At 54.0% G+C, this 20,715-nt stretch overlaps 1 protein-coding gene across 5 annotated transcripts in view; it reads left to right on the plus strand.

Annotated features, from left to right (window-relative positions):
- The first annotated feature begins 13,810 nt into the window (after positions 1–13,810).
- Positions 13,811–20,715, plus strand: part of DIP2C (disco interacting protein 2 homolog C) — a 251,485-nt gene continuing 244,580 nt past the window's right edge. For 2 of the 5 annotated variants that reach the window (XR_012031074.1, XM_072825987.1), the window contains exon 1: positions 13,811–13,984. Coding sequence is in view for 4 of the 5 variants with exons in the window: in XM_072825987.1 (XP_072682088.1) it covers positions 13,900–13,984 (85 nt within the window). In the remaining variant the exon portion in view is untranslated. The remainder of the gene's footprint in view (positions 13,985–20,715) is intronic. The other 3 variants (XM_072825983.1, XM_072825984.1, XM_072825985.1) reach the window with 2 other exon arrangements.

Below are 20,715 nucleotides of genomic sequence, written 5' to 3' on the forward strand. Positions count from 1 at the left end.
TATTTCTAGGCTAATTTCACTTGTGGACACAGATGTGAAATTTTTCAAAATAGGGTAAAGCCCCATCACGGGATCCAAATAAATCCTTTGTATAAACACGTCGACCACTGGGAGGCTTTGCAGCTCACTGGCTTGCACTTCCCCCAGGGAATTGCAAATGTGCCTCGGCCCCTGCTGTTGTTTTATGTGTGGTGCATTTTTTATCTTTTTTTGTTTCTTGTCTTTTCTCCCCCCTCCCCTTTTCCTTTCTGTTTTTGTTTGTCACCTTTTGGCTTAATCTCAGTGGGGAAAACTGATTGCTGTGGTGCCTGGACTTTCAGAGGGACCCACAGACTCTGCTGGGAGAATGCTGGGGATTCAGGGACCTTCCTCCACAGCCCCCCAAGAGGTTAAGAACCTTAATCGGCCTGTTTGAGAAAGGAAAGGAAGGAAAGGAAAAAACTGCCAGTGTATCACTCTCAATTTTAGGTTATTTTCGGAGGAGTTATTGATGAATTTTACTGTAATAGTAAACCAAATTTGGCAATACGTTAAAAAGATAACATATTTTTACTACGTCAGATTTATCCAAGGAATACAAGGTTGGTTTAACATTTGAAAGAATCAGTTAATTATTTTCCATATTAGTGGGCCAGTACAGGCCCAATATGCAAGAAAAGCACTTGATGAATTTCAGTATCAGCCTAAAAAGTGAGTAAACTAGGGCTTTCTTAATCAGATGAAGAGAAGCTACAAAAATCCACCATCAGCCCTATATTTAACAAATGTTTGAAAACTTTCCCTTTTCAATGGTGGACAAGAAAAGGATGCCTCCCATCGCTGGGATCACCACTGAAACACTGAACAGAATGTCCTGGCTTATACAGTAAGAGATGGAGAAAAATCAGGACTGTTAAATTTGCAAAGGAAGATAGTAAATTGTCATTGTTTTCAGATGAAACGGTTATATAGGCATTAAAATTTTTAATTGCAAATAAAATTTTGGAATTAAGAATATTTTCATAAAATGTAAATTATAAAGATTTTGATAAAATAATTTAATAAAATTAATATAACAATTCAATTGTATTCTAAATAAGAGCAACAAATAGAACATGTAATTTTAAAATACGCCATTTACAAGTGGCCTCCAAAAATAGCAAATAGGATAACTATAAAAGGATGATGTGAAAGACTTTTATGAAGAAAATTATACAACTTTACTGAAAGACATTATTGATTAATGGAGAGATACACTGTGTTTATGGAATGGAAAATTCCAAATGCAAACAGGCCGTTGATCCCAAAATTGACTTCTAGGTTCAGGGGAAATAGCACTTGAAATCCTGAGTGTTTTGCAGAGTGACACCTGACACAATAACTCCAAATATGAACAAAAATGCAGGAGAAGAACAGCCAGGCTTGAAGAAGGAGGAGACGGGAGGAGGGGAAGGAGAGATGAACCTCAGTCTGTCAAACGTTTAGATGCTGTAAAGCTGTGTTGGTCGGTACTGTGCCGCGTTAGTGCAGGAGCAGACAGGTGAGTGGAACAGGAAAGAGGGCCTGAATGTGCACAGCAACATACGGCGTAGGGAGCAATTTAGAGCAGGGGAGACAGTTGCACCTATATTCACCGGGGTATAACATATGAGATATATATGTCCTATATATATGTGATATGATATACACCTGATATATGTTTTATATATCATATCTCAAATAATAACATAATATTTGGGCAGCCCCAGTGGCGCAGCGGTTTAGCGCCGCCTGCAGCCCGGGGTCTGATCCTGGAGACCTGGGATCGAGTCCCGCGTCGGGCTCCCTGCATGAAGCCTGCTTCTCCCTCTGCCTGTGTCTCTGCCTCTCTCTCTGTGTCTCTATGAATAGATAAATAAAATCTTAAATAAAAAATAACATAATATTTAACAATATAAGTGACTATTAAATAACATTAATATTGATTTTAATATTTAATAAGCATTAAACAACACATTCATTAAAATATAAATAAATATAAGTATTTAATAAATGATTAATAATAATGAAGTATATTATATTGTTATATTTTCCTCATAATAGTCCAAATCAGGAAGAAGCCCAAGTGTCCATCAGCAGGGGAATGGTAGAATGGATTGATAAACTCAGATATATTCATTCAAAGAATATTTACTTAGAAGAAAAGAAAAAGTAGGCGACAAGAAACAAAATGGAAAAATCTATAAACCTACAGTTGAATGAATAAAAAGCAAAACATATATACTTACGGTGTAATTCTATATATTAAGTTTAAAAGTGAGCAAAATTAAATTGTATTTTATAAGGATGCATGGAGTGCTGGTTAAGTAAACCAAAGAAATAATTACAAGTCAGGAGAATGGTCTCTTGGTGAAAATGAGGGTGTTGTAGTTAGGAGGGACTTCTGGGAAGTGAATCATGTTCAATTTCTTCAGTTGGTTCACAGTTATGTGGCTTTCTTGTGATTTGAATGTTACCAATAACAGTTATGCACATCTCTTTTTTTTTTTAAAGATTTTATTTATTTATTCATGAGAGACACACACAGAGAGAGAGGCAGAGACACAGGCAGAGGGAGAAGCACGCTCCCTGAAGGGAGCTCGATGTGGGACTCGATCCCGGGTCTCCAGGATCACGCCCTGGGCCAAAGGTGGCACTGAACCACTGAGCCACCCGGGCTGCCCATGCACATTTCTATATATCATATTTTGCAATAGAAATGCTTAAAAATGGTATAAATAGACTTTCAATGAAAATCAATTTTCTAACATGGTTGAGAACCAGTTGGCTTTCTACTTCTTTGTTAAGTGCCAAAGCTTTTATGCACATTTCTGTACTGTTATCTTTCGTAGTAGGAAAGATAATTTGTACAATTAGACTTCTAATAAAAACGGTAGTCGCCAGGGCTACCCCATCCTACTTCCTAGAGGCAAACAGTCACATTAATGGTGGTTTTTTTGTGTGTGTGTGTGTGTTTACCTCTATGTTTCTAAATAATTAGCTTATAGTGCTGTGTCTTTATTTTTCACTTTTAGATACTACCTATTGACTGTCGACATCCACAAGATGTGGACATAGCTTTCTTATCTACCTCTTTTTCTTTAAGCCTACACACATTCATTTCCTATTCTCTGCCTCCCTAACTCTATTGTATTTTTTTTAAAGATTTTATTTATTTATTCATGAGAGACACAGAGAGAGAGAGAGAGAGGCAGAGACACAGGCAGAGGGAGAAGCACAGGGCTGCCCCCTCTATTGTATTTTTTATGTCAGTTTTCAGAATTTACACTTTTATGACTATGTAAATCAAAATAAATCAATCTCAAACTCCTATCAGTGTGTTCATTCTATTAATGTCTTTTTTTTTCTTTCTTTCTTGGAGACATCCCTTTAGAATTCCTCATGCTTTTTCTCCAACTTGGACTGGTATTTACATTATTATGCTTATGAAATATTTTTCAGGACCTCTACTGCCAGCCCTCACACAGCAAGTGACACCAACCACACTTTCTCTCCACTGACGGCAACCACAAAATATAGGCTACAACTCTTTTCAGGCATTTAAAAATGAGCACCACAGGAGAAGAGAAACTCAGGCAGAGAGCGCAGTGTTGCTGCATGACTGTTCTGGTTTTCAGCCTGGAGGTGGTCTCTGAGTGCAGGAGGAAGAAGCTGACGCTCAGGTCTTCGGAGTGGCTGGGGCTGGTCTGGCAGGGTTTCTGAGAAGGGGGTGCTGTGCACGGAGGAGGTCCAAGAAGTCTGCATGGGGTTCCTTGTGATTCCTTGGCTCAGTCTGAGGCTGCACAGCAAGGAGAGGGACTCCTCGAGGAGGCCTCGTTAGATCACCTGCCGCAGCCTGAGAGGCGGACGGTGGCATCGGCAGCACGCAGCTCTGGGAGATAGTGGCCTAGGCGCTGGAGAGACCTTGCTGAGGATTCTGGAATGGAGTTAAAAATCTCAGGAAGTCTAAACCTTAGGAATATAGTCCACACTACAGTAAGGGACGTGTCCTAAACATGTGCTCTAAATCAAAACAGTCCCGCTGCAAGAAAGGATAAAACCAAGGCTGACTAGACCAAAAGTAAGAACCACTAGTTTCACTGTTGCCCGAACATCCCGAACATCTGTGGAGGAAGAAAACAGGACTTTTTCTCTCACTACCATACATTGCCCACAATGTCCAGCATACAACAAAAAATTACTATATATGCAAAGAAATGGAATAAGATGAGTCACAGTCAAGAGAAAACGCAGTTTTTGGAAACTGAACCATGGTTACCCAGATGTTGGAATTTGCAGGCAAGGACTTTCAAGCAACTATTGTAAGAACACATTGCAATAGCCATTTGACTAAATGGTCATAATAAGGGAACAAATGGGGGAATATTAATGGAGAAATGTAAATTATAAAAACAAACCAAAGGGAAATTAGAAAATGGGAAAGTGCAGTACACAAAATGAAAGATTAATAGGATGAGCTTAAGAGTGGATTGCAGATGTTAGAAGAAAGGGCCAATGAACCATTCTATGTGAAAAATAGAGAAATCCTATTGAAAAATTAGACATGGAAGAGTCAAACTGGCAGACTGGCCCCCAGGACAACAGCAATCAGTACAGCCCAAGGGAAGGAGGAATTCCAAAGGAGAGGACAGCAAGAATGAGCAGAGAAAAAAAATATTGGGAGAATAGCTGAAAATTGCCAGAGTTTTGTGAAAAAGCAAAATCTTACAGATTAAAAAAGCTCAGCAAACTTTAATCAGGATAAATACAAAGAGAACAGCACTCGGGCACACCACCAGGCACATCAAATTGTTGAACCCAAAGGTAAAGAGAGTATCTTGAAAGCAGCCAGAGAAAAGTCACAACTATGTGCAAGTGGGCAATGATGGGAGTGAACGTGTCCCGTCAGAAACGGTGGGGCCAGAAGACAATGAGGCAAGAGTGCGGTTATTCCGAAAGAATAAGCCCGCCAACCTGGAGTTCTAAATCTGGTAACATTTCAAATATTCAAAATGGAAGATGCTCTAACGATACTGCACTGCCAGCAAAATTGCACCACCGGTTGTAAGGAAATGTTTTCATGACCCCAGATAGGAACGTGGATCCACGAGAATGAATAAAGAATATAAAAAATGGTAAACAGAAAACACTCTACACTTTAAATTTTCATGTCCTAATTTTTGTAGGACGTATGGCATATGACTGGGAAAGCAAATATCACCGCACTGGTTTGTGGGGTTTAGAGCGCGTGCGAGTGTGTGTGGAATGCACGTATATGGCAACGATGCACATGACAGTGCAGAGACATGTGGGAAGATGTCAGCACGGGGATAAAAAAAAATGGACCAATTCCAAAGAAGTCAGGAAAGGAGGAACAGAGGAACAGCAAACAGAAGACAAATAACAAAATGATAGACCTAAATCCAACCGCATCAACATTACAAAGAAATTCATTCTGAATATGACCTATTTATAGCATACTGTGATCATGGGTACTTTCTTGTTTGTTTTCCTAAAACTAACTGCCTTATCTTTTCCTACTCCACTGGTTTTTTGGTCATCATCCATAATTTTCCCATATCTTACAATAATCTCTCACTAAAATTTAATGGAAGGCCATTCATGTTAATTCATCTTTGATTCCATTTTCAGTATTTTAGAACTTTTTTGAGGGGGAGATATCTCCTCATTCCTCATGCTCTTTTTCTTCCATGTGGACAAAACTCTATTACTGTAACATTTCTAGCCTTTCTGTATTTACACACACGTGTGCACACACACACTCTGCCCCAGGAAAAGTGAAGTATCCCATCTGACTGGTGAGAATGAACAGGAAACAGCCCAGGGGCCCCCGGGTGGCTCAGTCCGTTGGGCGTCTGCCTTTGGCTCAGGTCGTGGTCTCAGGGTCCTGGGATCGAGTCCCATATCCGGCTCCCTGCTCACTCCCCCTCTGCCCCTCCCTCTGCCCCTCCCTCTGCGCGTGCTCTCTGGCTCACTCTCTCTCTTAAATAAATAAATAAAATTTAAAATAAAAAGAGAGAGAAAGGAACAGCTCAGATGTTGGCTTCTTTTGTTCCTCCTGGGGCTGAGCTGTGTGCAGAGAACACACGTGTGAACTGTCCGCCAGAGGTGGGCCCTGCTGGCAGGAGGAGGCTGCCCCCTGCTGCCTCCTGCCCTGGCGAGGTTTGCGGTCAGTGCCAGGAAGCCCACTCGCCTGCAGAAAAAACACACATTCACCAATAACCGTGTTATTATAATAAAAGTTAATGGTTTGTTCTCCTAAAAACTTGCAGAATCAGAGGATGTGTTCAAGCAGGCATCTCCCCACTAACGTGACTTAACCTGCAGGGACATTAAAGTGAAAGTCTCACACCGAGCAGGCGCAGGCGGGGAGCGCCTCTCCCTCTGCCTCGCCCCTCCCTCCCTCCCACTCTTGCTCTCTGGCTCTCAAGTAAATAACATCTTTTCTTTAAAAAAGGTGAGACTGGTGGCCTGGGTGGCTCAGTGGTAGACTGTCTGCCTTCAGCTCAGGGCGTCCCGGGGTCCTGGGATTGAGTCCTGCATGGGGCTGCCCGTGGGGACCCTGTTTCTCCCTCTGCCTGGGTCTCTGCCTCTCTCTGTGTGTCTCTCATGGATAAATAAATAAAGTCTTAAAAACACACCAAAACAAGTAAAAAAAAAATTAAAAAATGAAACTATCTTAGATGACAAAGAAGAGTAGCTTCTCAGTTGATCAATGAGGCAAGTGCAGTCCACCCAGGTGTCATCGCCCTGCAGGTGTCCGTCGCCGCAGTGGGGCCACATCCTGAACTGCCAACAGCAGCCGAAGGCAGCGCTAAATCAAAAATGCATTTCACGCGCAGCTCATCGGGCCCCACGGCTGAGTTGCGCCCGAGCCCCTCCACCGGCCCGTCTCCGACCTCGGGCCTGTCCCCTCACGGGAGTTACGGACCCAGTGCTGGGAGGACAGCGCGGCTGTGGGGGGTCGGGGGCCCTCCTGCACCCGGGGCCCCCCCGGCCCCCACCTGCCCCAGGAGGCCTGCCCGCCCGCCACCGCCCCGCACAAAAGCCCCGGCCCACGGCCTTCAGGAGCCCACACACTGCGAACTCCGCCGGGGGGTGCTCACAACCCCTCTCATAATTGTCTTTCGCTGCCTTTTAGTTTATCAGCTTCTGCTCTTCAAACGTGTCTCACGCCGTGTGTACCATGTCACTTAGAGCTGCTCCTACGGCTCCAAGTCCCCCGTTGGGGCTGCTTGGTTTTAGAATCGGCCCCTAAGTAGCTCGCCCCTCAGAATTTCCTGCTGTTTGGCACGTAAGGCTTTCCATCTAGATTTGGTTTTTCCCCATATTTACATCTGTTACGGTTGGACCGTGTGACCAAAAGGATTCTTTGATGTCCAAACCCCCAGGACCTCGGACTGTGGCTTTATTTGGAAATAGGGTCTTTGCAGCGATGGCCAAGTTTGGAGGAGTTCCCTAGGGTGACCTGTAACCCATGGACCGGCGTCCCCACAAGCAGGGGACCTTGGACGCTGCCAGGGAGACATTGCCCCCAGCCACCGGAGCCAGAGGTGGTGGCAGGGAGGGGGGGCACAGTAGTGGGGGCAGGTCCGCCGTCATGGGGGCATCTCCACCGTCGTGGGGGCAGGTCCCCCGTCGTGGGGGCAGCGCCGCCCTCTGACCCCTGTACCCAGACCTGCAGCCTCCCGTGGGAGCCAGCGGGCCGCCCACTCACAGCTGTCCAGGGTGAGCCTCTGCCTCAGGGCAGCCCGAGGATCCCACAACCATCAGCTACTCTCCACAGCAACATTCCAAATTATCATTTTGCTTCCCTGTTTTTAAGATTTTTATCAGATTTGTCATGTGTTTTAAAATCACTGGTTTGGAGCTCTGGGTGCCTGCATTTCTGTTTCTTCACTCAGTCCCTTCTGCTCTAGCACCCTTCTGTCTCACTGTATGCGTGTGCCCAGGCTGTGTGTGCCGGGGGTGCGTGTGCTGAGGCTGTGTGTGCCGGGGGTGCGTGTGCCAGGGGTGTGTGTCCCCAGGGTGCGTGTGCAGGGGGTGCGCGTGCCGGGGGTGCATGTACCCAGGTGCGTGTGCCGGGGTGTGTGTGCCGGGGGCACGTGTGCTGGTGGTGCATGTGCCTAGGGGTGTGCACAAGCAACTGAGTCCCCCAGGAGCTCCGGGAATCATGGTCTTTATTTTTGTTTATCCTCATTGAGTGTGTGTGAGCTGCTGCAGGCTCAGTGAAAACACCCCTTTTGATGATCTTCACAAAAACACGATTCTGGGTTTTACACACTGAGTGTTTAGACGGCCCTCGGGACTCGGTGGCAGAGCATTAGCGGCCTGGCCGAAGCCCTTCAGGAGCACTGCACTTGGTACACATGGATATCTTCCATTTCGAAGCAATCGGGTGAAAATTAACGTCTTCATCTACGAGGCTGTCTCCCACTGTGGATTTTCGATGGCAGGATTTTAGTCTCCAACCACTCTCCTCTCATCTCCTTCAAATGCTTATGTTTTAAACACTCAAAAGAAAAAAAAAAGAAAAAAAGAAAAAAAGAAAACCTCCCTTATATCTGAGAACACTTTGTAAAATCTTGAATAAAAAAAAAGCCCATGTGTCACTTGTCTCAGCGATTAATTGATACGAGTTCTGGGAATGACAATTAATCTTGACATTAGCTTAATTAAGCCAGGCATTAGTCAATTATAATTGGCAGAGGAAATATGCTATAAAAATATGATGCAATCTAAGACCAAACAGGATTAATTTTTGGATAATTTGTTGTTTTGTGCGACCACAGCAGCACCGTACAAGTGATCAACGAATCAGTAACGTGATCAGAAATAATCACCTCATTGATAATTGCGTATTGATCTGCAGTAACGTATACAAGAAAACGTTCCGGCTATTTGTCCAAGATGAATTTCACACACTTGTTTTTCCATCTTGGCGTCTTTGACTCACAGTCGAGTCCTCCGCAGGGCTGGCAGTGCCGCGGGGAACCAAAGTCATTGTGCTGTGGGATTTTTTGCGATGACTTCTTTCTTCCTTGCCCGTCCGCCCGCTCCCAGTCAGGTCAATGGGGGGGTGATTCTTTGCTTGCCGAGGAGGACAGCACACGGCGGGCTGCAAGCGCCCGCACGGTTCCCTCAACACAGTCGCACTCAGGTTAGTTGGTTCTGGAACAATGTAAGAAAACAGTCTCCAAGTGTTAGCGATGCCCTGCGCGCACGGAGTCTTCTCATTCGGGGTTCCAGCGGCTTTCTAAGTACTGCCCGATGAAACCCAAACTTCCCGTGATAGATTCTTCGCTCTTTTGCTGTCTTGAAACCCAACTCCTTGCACCCGAGCTGAATACCGACAGCACGGTTAGCCCCGGATGAGACCGAGGCCCACACACAGTTGTGTAGCTGAGCTTGAGCCTCGAAGGCTGGTTCGATCCCCCCACTTCTCAGGGTTTGTGATTCAGGCGCCCCCAGGAAACCCACTGGAGTATGCAACCACCGGGCCCCCCCATGACCTGGGGCGGGTGAGGATTCGCCAGGTTGATTCCTGGAGAAAGCGCGACGGCCAAACCCCGTATGGATCGATAAGGAGCGAGGTAATCAGCGTTCCTCTGCAGGACGGCTTCAGCCGCGAGGGTACGACTGGCACAGATGCTCATGTGAGGCAAGCCGGGAGCCCTGGGCCGCCCCCCCACGGCCGGCCGCCTGCCCTGCCACGCGCACGTGGCCCCACGGGCTCCCTTCAGCGCCCTGTGCCATCCTCATGGGGCATGCCCGAGCCGCCCAGGTCTCTCCCAAACTGGCCAGGAGTGGCGTGGAACGGGGGCACACCAGGCGCGCCGTCCCGGGCAGCCATGGGGCGGTGCCTGACGGCCCATCGCAGGCAGTGGCGCAAGACGGAGCGGAGGCTCGGGGACCCCAGCCGGCTCGATGATTAGCCGACTAGCGTGACGCGGCCGCCCCTCCGGGCCCGCCCAGGTCCCCAGGACACGTCCCCGGGCCGGACAGCGGTGGGGAGAGCTCTGGCCGCGTGTCCGCCCTTTGTCCCGTCCTCTGGCCCAGGCCAGGCTGCCTTCGGCTTGGCCAAGCCCACACGCCCGCTCACGCCCGATGGTTGTGTGCTGGGTCGTGGACCCTCTATGTTTTGTTAGACAGACTGGCTTATTTGATAAATTAGGCCACGCCAGTGTGTTAATAGTGCTATTGGCGTCCTACCACTCAGGTGGCGGCCTTGGGGTTCTCCGGTGGCTTCCTAAAAATAACTCCGACGACACAACAACGTTCAGGGCTTTGGGCCGACGTTTGAAGCCAACAGCCCTTAGCGTTTATCCGATTCCTTGTAATAAACCTCTGTGGGGTGTTGTTACATCCGCCCCACACAGGTTCGAACCAGGCCGTTCTGCGAAGACACTCACGCACGTCTAACGGGGTGTTCACACGCTCCCCGTCCCCTGAGGCTGCAGGCCTGGAGCGTGGGTGCGGGGAAACGGTCCCTCCACGCCGCAAGGCCCGGGGGCACGCTGAGAAACGGGCCTTAGTCGGCGCCCGGGGAGTCCTAGGTAAACCCGGAGGAACAGGTGGGAACAGCGGAGTGCAATTCAAGAGGTGGCGAGTCTTCCCAGCGGGGTTAGGAAGGAAGCTTCACGGAAGAAGCGGCGTTGGAGCGGACGAGAGCGAGTGTGACTGGCAGGGACACGGGCGGGGTAAGGGTTAGGGGACAGCAGGACGAGGGGCAGCAAGGTAGGTGCTCCGCAGGTGCGGGCAGGTGCTGGGTGGGAGGCGAGCAGCAGGTGGGGGAGGAAACGGTGCCAGACCCGGGGAGCCTCAATGTCAGACCAAGGAGCTCTTGGGCTCAAGGCACAGAGCCGCTGCCCATCGCGGAGCCAGGCACTACGAGCTGTTCGGGGGGCTGCCTGGTAGCCCCGCTGAGGAGGGGGCGTGGGGTGCGGGTGTGCCGAGGCCCGAGGCGGGCAGCGGGCAGAGCCGAGGGGGATCGGTAACGGGCGCGCTCAGGGGACGGCGGGGAGGTGCAGGCGGCTACCCGAGGCACTGCACGGCGACGCGGGCCGTGGAGCCGCGGCCGCACCGAGTTGGGAGGACGGGCAGATCTCCAGACACAGAGGTCTGTCAGGCTGCGGGGGGCCGCGCGCCATCCCCCGCGCCGTGTGCGTGTCTGCGGGGAGCTGCTGAAACCAAGAGCCTCGACCGGGGATCTGAGAACAGCACCGGTGTGTTTACTGCAAAATCATGGTCTTCTCTGGCACCAGACTGTTACGGTGTCACCCACAAAGGTCCCATACCCAACCCTGTATCGGAAAGGGAATATTTCATTGTGACATCGTCCTGCCCTGCGGGCACTTGATGCCACTCACCGTTTGGAACGTGCCGTCCCACTTTGCTACGAGGGAGCCCAGGCTCTGCTCCAGACACGGGCTGTGAGGCCTGGTTCCGCTGCCCCTGATTTCTACGAAGCCGTCCGCCCGCAGCATGACAGGCTGCCTCAGGGCTCGCCATGGCTCGGTGGTCTGTTTGTCATGAAGAGGACACAGCAATGGGGCATCCAGCGTGGCTCCCAGCGTCCCCGGCACTCATGCCCACGGAACATGAGGCTGAGGAGCTTGGGGTTCACTCCTCTGAAGCTCGGCGTGGACGTGCCCGTCTCCCCTCACAACTCCCCACCAAGAAGACAGGGCTGTGTGACAGATGCCAGCACCTCTCTCAGTTGTCACCACTGTCACTTCAAGGGGAAGTACACAGACGAGGAAAGCTCCGTCTTGAGAAGCTTTACGCTAACGTGGAAGATGAACAAAAGGTCAAATATGATAAGGACAGTGAGGAGGGGGAGGAGAGCTAGAGAGCTAGGGAGGGAGAGACTCTGGAGTTAGGGATGGAGGCGGAGAGTGTGGGCAAAGCAGGGGTGCAGGCACACGGTGAAGACCAGTGCCAAGGAAAACAAAGGGCAAAGGTGCCGAAGACGAGCACCCGGGCCTGGGAACCAGAGCATGGGGTGGTGTGTGGGGTCTGCAGGCTGGAGTCAGGTGGGGAGGGCCTCGGGTCTCTGGCCAGGCTGCGCGTGTATTCAGCAGGCGCTGCGGTACGTGCCATGGCCTGTGTTTGAGCTGGGAACTGGGAGCCAGGGCCAGCCCCTCCCTTGGTCAAGGACGCGGTCAAGGACATGGTCAAGGAGAACCAGGTGGGAACGCTCCAGGGCAGCGCTAGGAGGGGTCACAGGGATGACCTGGAATGATCCAGGCCTCCTGCCACGGCCTTGGGAGGACGGAGGAGCAGAGTGTGTGTGCAGCCCCGGGAAGAGAGTCTGCAGGAGTTTCCAGCCCGAATAATTAAGGAAATGGTAGAAATAGTTAGAAATCCGAAGGAGCTGGCCTACTTTGGGTTTGTGGAGTTCGGGATGGTGGGGGGGGGGGAGTACATCCCAGCAAGGGTCTTCAGTGGGCCAGGGGGACAAACCATCAGGACAGAGGCCCAGATTTGGTAGTTAGGGCACAGAGGTGACCCTCCAAGGGGCAGGCCCGAGGGACTGGAAGGAAAAGGGCCTCCAGCCATGTCCCAAGACCCTCGCCGCCAGGGCCTTGGGAGACGCGGCAGCCCCCGGTCTGGGGACGCGGGGTCCCCTGGCCCTGTGTCAGGTCCCCTGGCCCTGTGTCATCGGGCCACAGCCCTGAGGCTGCTTGGGGAGGCGGGGATTAGGTGGGTCCACTTCTTCTCCTTTCCCAGGCCGAGAAACAGCCCGGGTGGGGCGCGGATTAGCCCAAGGGCACAGGCTGGCCCGTTCTAGAGCCAGATTAGGGACTTCCCGACTCCCCTGCCCACGGCCACGCTGCCACCCGCCCTTCCCCCCACGTATTCACGGAAAACATCCCGCCCTCCGGGCGCAGAAGACCTCCGTGTAAGTCTGCACGGCAGGCCCGGCTCTAGCAGGTATTTTTGCTTTAAGCCGGTTGGAGGCGGAGGCTGGGCTGGGCCGGGCCGGGGCGCGCGCCCCGCGTCCCCGAGCGCGTCCCCGAGCGCGTCCCCGGAGCGCGCGCTGCGCCCGCCCGCCGCGCCCCCACCTCCGCCGCGCGTGCCCGCGCCCCGCCCGCGCCCCCGCCGCCCTCCCGGCGCGCTCCCGGCCGACCCCCCCCCCCCTCCGCGATCGCGTCCCCGCCCCCGCGCGTCCCGCTCCGCAGTCCCCAGTTCCCATCCCCACCCCCGCGCGCGCCCACCGGGGCGTCCTGGCCCCCCCCCCCCCCGCCCGCAGCGCCCCCGCTCCCGGCGCCCCTCCCATCCCCGCCCCGCGCGCCCCTGCTCCGTCCTCAGCGCCCCCCCCCCAGCGCCCCTCCCATCCCTCCGCCCCGGCGCCCCCTCCCGGCGCCCCTGCTTCATCCTCAGCGCCGCCCCCCACCCCCCGCACCCCTCCCGGAGCGAGCCCCTCCCTTCCCCCCAGTCCCCGGCCTCCCCCCGCCCCCGCTCCCGGCGCCCCCAAATCCCTAGCCCCCCCGCCCCGCCCGGAGCGCCCCCCTCCGCATCCTCAGCCCCCCGCCGGCCCTCCCGGAGCGCCCCCCCATTCCCCCCGCCCCCGCCCCGAGCGCCCCCTCGCGTCCCCCCTCCCTCCCCCCTCCCTCCCCCTCCCTCCCCCCGCGCGCCCCCGCGGTCAGCGCGGCCGGCGGAGCTTGGGGCGGGGCAGGCGGGCGGGGCGGGGGCGCGCGGGGGCGGCGGGGGCGCGGGCGCGAGGCCGGGCGTCGGGGCCGCGCGGGGGCGGCGCCGGGGGAGGAGCGCTCGCTGCGCCGCGCCCGGCCTGCCGCGCTCGGTGCGGGTCCGCGGGGCGCGAGGAGCGGCCAGACCGCGGCCTGGAACAAAGGGAGCGGCCGGGCGGGCGCGGCGAGCATGGCGGACCGCGGGCTGGAGGGCATGGCCCTGCCCCTGGAGGTGCGGGCGCGGCTGGCCGAGCTGGAGCTGGAGCTGTCGGAAGGTAACAGGCCCCGCGCCCGGCCGGCCGCGCTGGCGCGGGGGGGGGGGGGGGGGGGCGGGGGTTAGCGGGGGGAGGGGGCGGGGAGGGCGGCGGGGGGGGCGGGGGCGAGGGCGCCGCGGCCGGGCAGGGGGCGCGGGGGGGGCGCGCGGCCCTGTTCCCGCCCGCGGCCGAGGCCGGGCCCTCCCCGAGCTGCGGCAGCCGGCGGGTCGGGGCGCTGCGGCGGCCCGGGGGGGTGCAGGGCGGGGGGGCGGGGGCGCAGGGCGGGGGCGGGGGGCCGCCTGCAGCCGCCGTGTCCTTGGTGCGCGTCCGTGCGCTCCCCGCCGCCCGGGCCCGTCCGCGGCCTGAGCGCCGAGCTGCCGGCGGCCTGTGCTCGCGCGGACTCGGGTCGCGGGGTCGCGGGGTCGCGGGGGGGTGGGGGCGGCCCGGGCTGTGCCCCCCCCGACCCCGCGACCCCGCCACCCGCCGCCTTTGTTGTGCGGCCGCGAGCCGGGGCCTCCCCGCGGCGACCCTGCGCGATGGTGCGGCGGCCGCGGGGTCCGGGCGCGGGTCCTGCGGGCGCCCGCGCTCCTGAGCCGGGTCACGCGCCCGACTGTCACTCCTTGGAGGTCGGGTCGGGGTCCCTGGAAGCAGCAGCCGCTCCGGTTCCGACTGTGGCCTGGTGCCCCGGCGCCCTGGCCTGCGGGCCCAGGCGGGTTGCGTGGTCGGAGCGGTGCAGCCTGGTGAACTTTTGTGTGTGTGTGTGTGTGTGTGCGCGCGCGTGTGTAACGGTTCCCGGAGGGCGGGGAGCCAGAAAGTACACTCGCTCGTGCCAATTTTCATCAGCAGGGAGGAGCTGATGGGACTCGGTGCTTCCCCTTCCAACACGCTCAGGCCCAGGAAGGATGCTCCTGGGGCTGTGGCCCGGGGCTACCGGCCTTTCAGGTCTACAGGGAGGGAGCATCTTTCTGTCTTTCTGTTTTGAATTTGGGGTGCTGCAGGGTATTGTGATGTTCTGTAATGGGAGGCAGTCCCGTGGGAGGAGAGGAAGCTGTTTCCTGGACTCTGTGTGCTTAGCAGACACTATTCCGGCTGGTGGAAGGCAACGAAGGCTCTGCTGGTACCTCGGAGGACCTGAAGGCAGGGGGCACATGGGCCCGGCAGCTGGGATCGATGCTTAGATTTAAGCTGGCAGGTGAAGGGTGCAGCATGGACACGTCGTTTGGAGGGACGGACTCTCCAGTGGAAAATATGTGCCCAAGCGCTGTGATTTTAGGAGGAACCCTCACCCTGAGGCCCTCCTGGTCTTCGTCGCACATTGTGTCCTGTGTTCCTTGTGGCAACCCAGCGTTCATGCTTTCCCTCAACGCGGCTGCTGTGTCCGCCTTACACCAACAGCAAGTGTCGACACCCCAGCTGTGTCACCAAAGTGGGAAGCCGTCAGAGCCCTATGGGACTGGCCTGGATGCAGCTCACAGCCGCTCCTGGAGCCTGGGACCATGCAGGACGTGTGGGCCGCCGCCGCTGGCTGCACGGGGAGCATTGCTCGTGGCTGTAGACTTGGGGCGCACTTCCCTGTTGGATGACACTGGCCTGCCCCCGGCCATCCCTCTTGGAGGAGGAATGAGTGCTACGTCCCCACCGCCCAGAGGGTGGAGAGCCACGTTCGGCCCAGGTTCACACAGTCCGAGTCTCCGTGAACACCTCGTGTCTGACAGGCCTTTTAGAAAGGGCTTAGCGGGTTTCTCGTTGATGTCTTGGCCCGCGGGAGATTCGTGGTCTTTTCTCCTTTCCTGCAAACCGCGCTAGACCCAGGCTGAACACTGAAGAACGGAGCAGTCGGACGGTCAGCACGTTGGCCTGTCAGCCCCCCTCCCCTCAGGCCGCGCAGTAGCTGTGTCATCTCGGACCTGCTCTGTCGCTGCCGAGTGATGGATGAGGGACGGAGCGTTCTTTAGGTTCATCTGGGACTCCAGGTCCCGTAACCACACAGAACACCTTTCGTGCTTCAGTTGCATGGATCACCTTGTTTTCCAGTGTTCAGAGGAGCCAAAGATTGGAAGGACCAGAAATCTCTGTTTTCACATTGTGGAACTTAAAAATCCCTGGGCGTGTCCACTCGCAACGTGAAAAAGTTAAATCAGCGTTTATCCCGTTTTAGCCGCGGTCCTGAGAGAACCCTTGAGTCTTCGTCCCGAACGACAGCATCAGCAACCATCGTGGAAGCGTGGGACTCCCGGGGCCTCGTTGCTTCAGAGCAGGGGGAAAGCAGTTGTGTGTGAAGCACACGTGATGTCAGTTGACAGAGCACGGCAGCCAGTCCCCGGGCCTGCACACCTGCCCGGTCGGCCGGTGCGCTGCCCTGCATCGTGTCGGAGGCCGCGGTGCTGTCGCCTTCCTGGGTCACTGGGTGAGGGCTGCCGACGGACTCCGGCTGCAGAACTCGGCCTCCTTTTCCTTTTGCGCCCCCGTGAGCACGGGGGGCCTCCCTCCCCGGGAGCGGCAGGTCCCCGAAGTTGCACGCGTCGTGCGGGGCGAGGTGGCAGGCGGCCCCCGGCCCTGGGTCTGGACGTGCCTGAGCCGCGTATGTGCGGGGTGCGGGGAGTGGGCTCATGGCCCGGTCAGTGGCTGGGTCTCCTTCCCCCCCAACCCCCGTGGTTTCTTCTTCCTTTCCGACGTGGTGGCCTGTTGGAATTGGGTGCTTTCCTTTTTGGCTTTAAGAGGGCCGCCAAGGGCAGCCTGGGGGGCTCAGCGGTTTCGTGCCATCTTTAGCCCAGGGCGTGACCCCGGGATCCATGATCGAGTCCTACGTCGGGCTCCCTGCGTGGAGCCTGTTTCTCCCTCTGCCCGTGTCTCTGCCTCTCTCTGTGTCTCTCATGAATAAATAAATAAAATCTTTAAAAAAAAGAGGGCCGCCAAATAATTAATTTCATTAACGCGTAAGTAAATATCTAAAAATATATTTTTAAGTCAAATACTTAAGGAAGAGCTTTAAATAGAAGCAGTCGAAAAAAGAAGAAACAAAACGTAGAAGAGACTTGGGTCTTCGGAAAAAAATTTCAGTTGTTGATTGAAAGGTAGCAGGAAGTCTCTGCGTTGGCTGTGGGTTGTTTTGTGGGCTGTGCGGACACCGCGCTTCTCTCCTGCGGGAGCGGCTGGATTCTTATTTTCGTGGATCTTGGAGAAACCGCCGGGATATGGCCTGCGAGGATTGCTTGGTGTCTGTGGAGGAGAGGCCTTTAAGAAACAGATGCCGTGTTTCACGTCGCGGGGTTTTGTTGGTGCGTCCGCTGTCCCCTGACTTTTGCTTCCGGGGGTGATTCAGTCCTTGTCCTGCTTCACTGATTAACATTCCAGATTGGTTCAGCCACAGTCGCGTCGGGAGTGTCCAGCGCAGTGGGAGGAGCACTTCCGTGGTGAGCGAGCCCCACTGCGGGACGCGGGGGGCGCAAGCTCACCTATGCCCCATTCTTTGTGGTTCTTTGTGTCGGTCAAGGGTGTTTTGTTTTGTTTTTAATTGCATTCTCGCAGTTTGCACTCACATTCCCGGCACCAAAGAGCGCGAAGTGAGAGGCGTGGGCCCCGAGATGCTTGTAGATTTTCAGGACTGTTGGGCCCAAGGTGACAGGTACGCTTAGCTCTGGCCCTCGAGTCCTGGCCCCGTGTCCTGGGGGCCCCGTAACTGCAGATCTCGCGGCTCTGACCCTGCGGACCCCGCAGGACCGCCTTCCAAAGTCTCCCGCCACCCAGACCTTGTGAACATCATCCTCACTGAAAGGACATAGTTGACTCTGGACAACAAATGTGCCAAAGAAAACCAAAAAACAAAACAACCCCCCCCCCCCCCGGTTTCCTGCAGACGTCCACTGATCAGTTGTCATAATTGTAGAGGAGGAAGGGACAGGGCCAGCAGGTGGAGGGGGCGAGCTGAGGGCCACAGGCACCCCCTGCCCCCCAGCTGGAATAGACCTCAGGACTGGCCACAAAATGTTCTATCTACCTCACAGTTGTCCAATAGCAGGAAGAATTGGGGTGAAGGGGGTGGAGTCCCTGGCATGGCAGATGGAAAATATTGTTACCTGTGTTTAAAGAAAAAGTATTTACAAAATGGCAGCATCGGTGGGCGTGGGATTGGAAATGTGTGGACTCGAATGATAAGAGTTCTTCGGAGTTAGGAAAATAGTTAAACGCGAATGTTCTTTTCCCGATGAATAAATATAGATGTCAAATTTAGCCGGGAAGCTGGGCGAGTAAACACACACACACACGCACACACACACACGAAAGGCACAGATCTGTAAAATTGTTCCAAGGGCTCGGAGGATATTTGACGCCCTGGTTATGCTCAGATCTGAGCCTCAGAGGTCAAAGCGCTAACAATGACTCTATTTTGTTTTATGCGGGGCCCACTGGCTTTATACGCTTGTTATGGTTTGGAGGCTACAAGCTGTTGGATGTTATGAGTCACTCTGCCTTCCTCATCCCAGCCTTTTGCAAATGGGTTGACTCTTTTTTTAGAGCTGGTTTATTTTATTTTATTATTTTTTAAAGCAGTGATTTATGGGATGAGTTGTAGCATTCTTCTGAATTGTAACGAGAATGTATTGGATAATCTTCGTCTTGATGTCACGGGGATGTATATATATATAGACTGACTCACCAGTTCAGAGCCGAGGCATGTTATTCAAGATCACTTCCAGTTCTTGTCATAATTGTTCAAGTGCCCTGAAAAAGAAATCAAGTTCTTGGGGCGCCCGGGGGGCTCAGGGATGGAGCACCTGCCTTCAGCTCTGGGCGGGACGCCAGGGTCCCGGAATTGAGTCCCGCATCGGGCTCGCCACATGGAGCCTGCTTCTCCCTCGGCCTGTCTCTGCCTCTCTCTCTGTGTGTCTTTCATGAATAAATAAACAAAATCTTAAAAAAAAAAAAATCAAGTTCTTGGTCACGGTTCTTTGACGTAGTTTTGCATATCACTGCTGATCCTGGGAGTAGCGGACGTTTTATCTGCTGTAAGGCGTCTGGGGTGATGTGATAGGTTTCCGGCCGCCCGTTATCAGCTGGCACCCCTCTCACGTTGCAGCTCCTCTTTCTCTTCTACTCTGGAAGTTGCCACTTCAGTTCCTTTTTCGTGATTGTGTGTGATTGTGTGTGTGTTTGCACACCATTCGGAGGTGAACTATTGTTACCAACGCTCCGTTCTTTTCTGCTAAGAGGGTCAGAAACGTGTCACATCTCCAAAGAACTAATTGCATCCATTTGTTGGTGATGATAATAAATAGCGCTCCCAGAGAGGAGACGCCGACCGGGAATCCCAGCTGGCGTGGGCCGGGATACCGGAGTCGACACGCCGCGGAGCGCGTGCCCGGGCTCTCCAAACACACGTATTCCGCGCTTCCTTCTTTGGGACCCGGTTGGGGTTATTTGTTTTAACAAGCCTGAGACAAATAAAGTGGGAAAATGCTAAGATACTGTGTTGCAAAAATTAAAATTACAGCGAGCAGTCGGAGCAGTCCCTTTCCGGGAGGGAAGCTGCTGTTTAGCTTTGGGCCTGGACCTCCTGGGCGGGTGAAACGGGCTCTCCGTGCCGTGCGCATCCCAAATCGAGACCGTTCTTTACTAAAGGGCTTTGTACAGTGGGTATTAAAAATCAGGAGGAAAAAAAAAGAAGACCACACTATCCAAGATAATGAGAAATGAAGGGATTCTGTGGTTGATGCTGGGTTAGGAATGTGTCTTTCTTCTGGGCTGCTGGTTTTAAATCCTGTGTTTGCTGATTGGGATGGAAATCTGTTTCTGTGTCCTAATGAAATGGTTGGAGCCCATGGGCCAGATCCACACCAGTCTACCAGCACCGGGGATGGGATTCATTACATTTTAATTTTTATTCACAATTATGAACTAATTTCTTTTTTTACTGAATTATCTGGTTAGGTCATTTAATAATTTAATAATAAATTGAATAACTTAAAAATGACTTACAAAGGCTGTGTAAACACATCAGCCTTCCGTGGGGGCTGCTTCAGCTGCAGCCGGCTCGGGGCTGGGTTGCGGTGGAGGTGGTGGCGGCGTTCATGGGTCTGGCTTCTCTTCTGGGCACTTGTCGGGTGCGGAGGGAAACTTGGTTCCAGAATCACAGGATGATTCTCCTCGTGTTCTGACCAAGTGTCTTGCGAGCGTAGCCGGGCCTGTGTCAGGAGCTCAGCGAACAGACAGCCTGGGGGGCAGGGGGCACATGTGCCAGAGTTCCCTGAGTGCACACTTGCGTGGCCCGGCCAGGCGGGGCCGGTGTGCCCTGCTCTGACACAGAGCCACACTCCTTGACGTCGCCTCAGGACATCACATGAGCGTCTACTCTGAACCCTTGCGTTACTCCCCGTTCTCCTTTCTCGCCGAGCCGAAGCCCCCTCCCTGTAAAGATGAATTTGGCCCGGTCCACCCTGACGGTCTTTCTGAGGAAGTATCAAGAGGTGCGTCTTGGGGAAAAATACGCTTCGTAGGCCATTTTACCTGAAATGAAGACGGAAACGTAAACCGTGTTCTTACTTAACCTCGCGGGGAGCTCGAGCGGTCTTTGTGAAGAGACGAGTACACGCGGAGCCTAGGCTTGGGCTGCAGACAGCGCGCTCAGCCAGGCCGGGGTATTCCGTGTGCCGACAGGCGCGGCCGACATCCTCGATAGGACGTCACATGTGTTGAAGAGCAGGTGCAAAGCTGCTGTCGTCGGAGGAGAGGAGATGAAATACTCTCGCTGGCCG

The sequence above is a fragment of the Canis lupus genome, chromosome 5, assembly GCF_048164855.1.
Source record: "Canis lupus baileyi chromosome 5, mCanLup2.hap1, whole genome shotgun sequence".
NCBI classification, from domain to species: domain Eukaryota; kingdom Metazoa; phylum Chordata; class Mammalia; order Carnivora; family Canidae; genus Canis; species Canis lupus.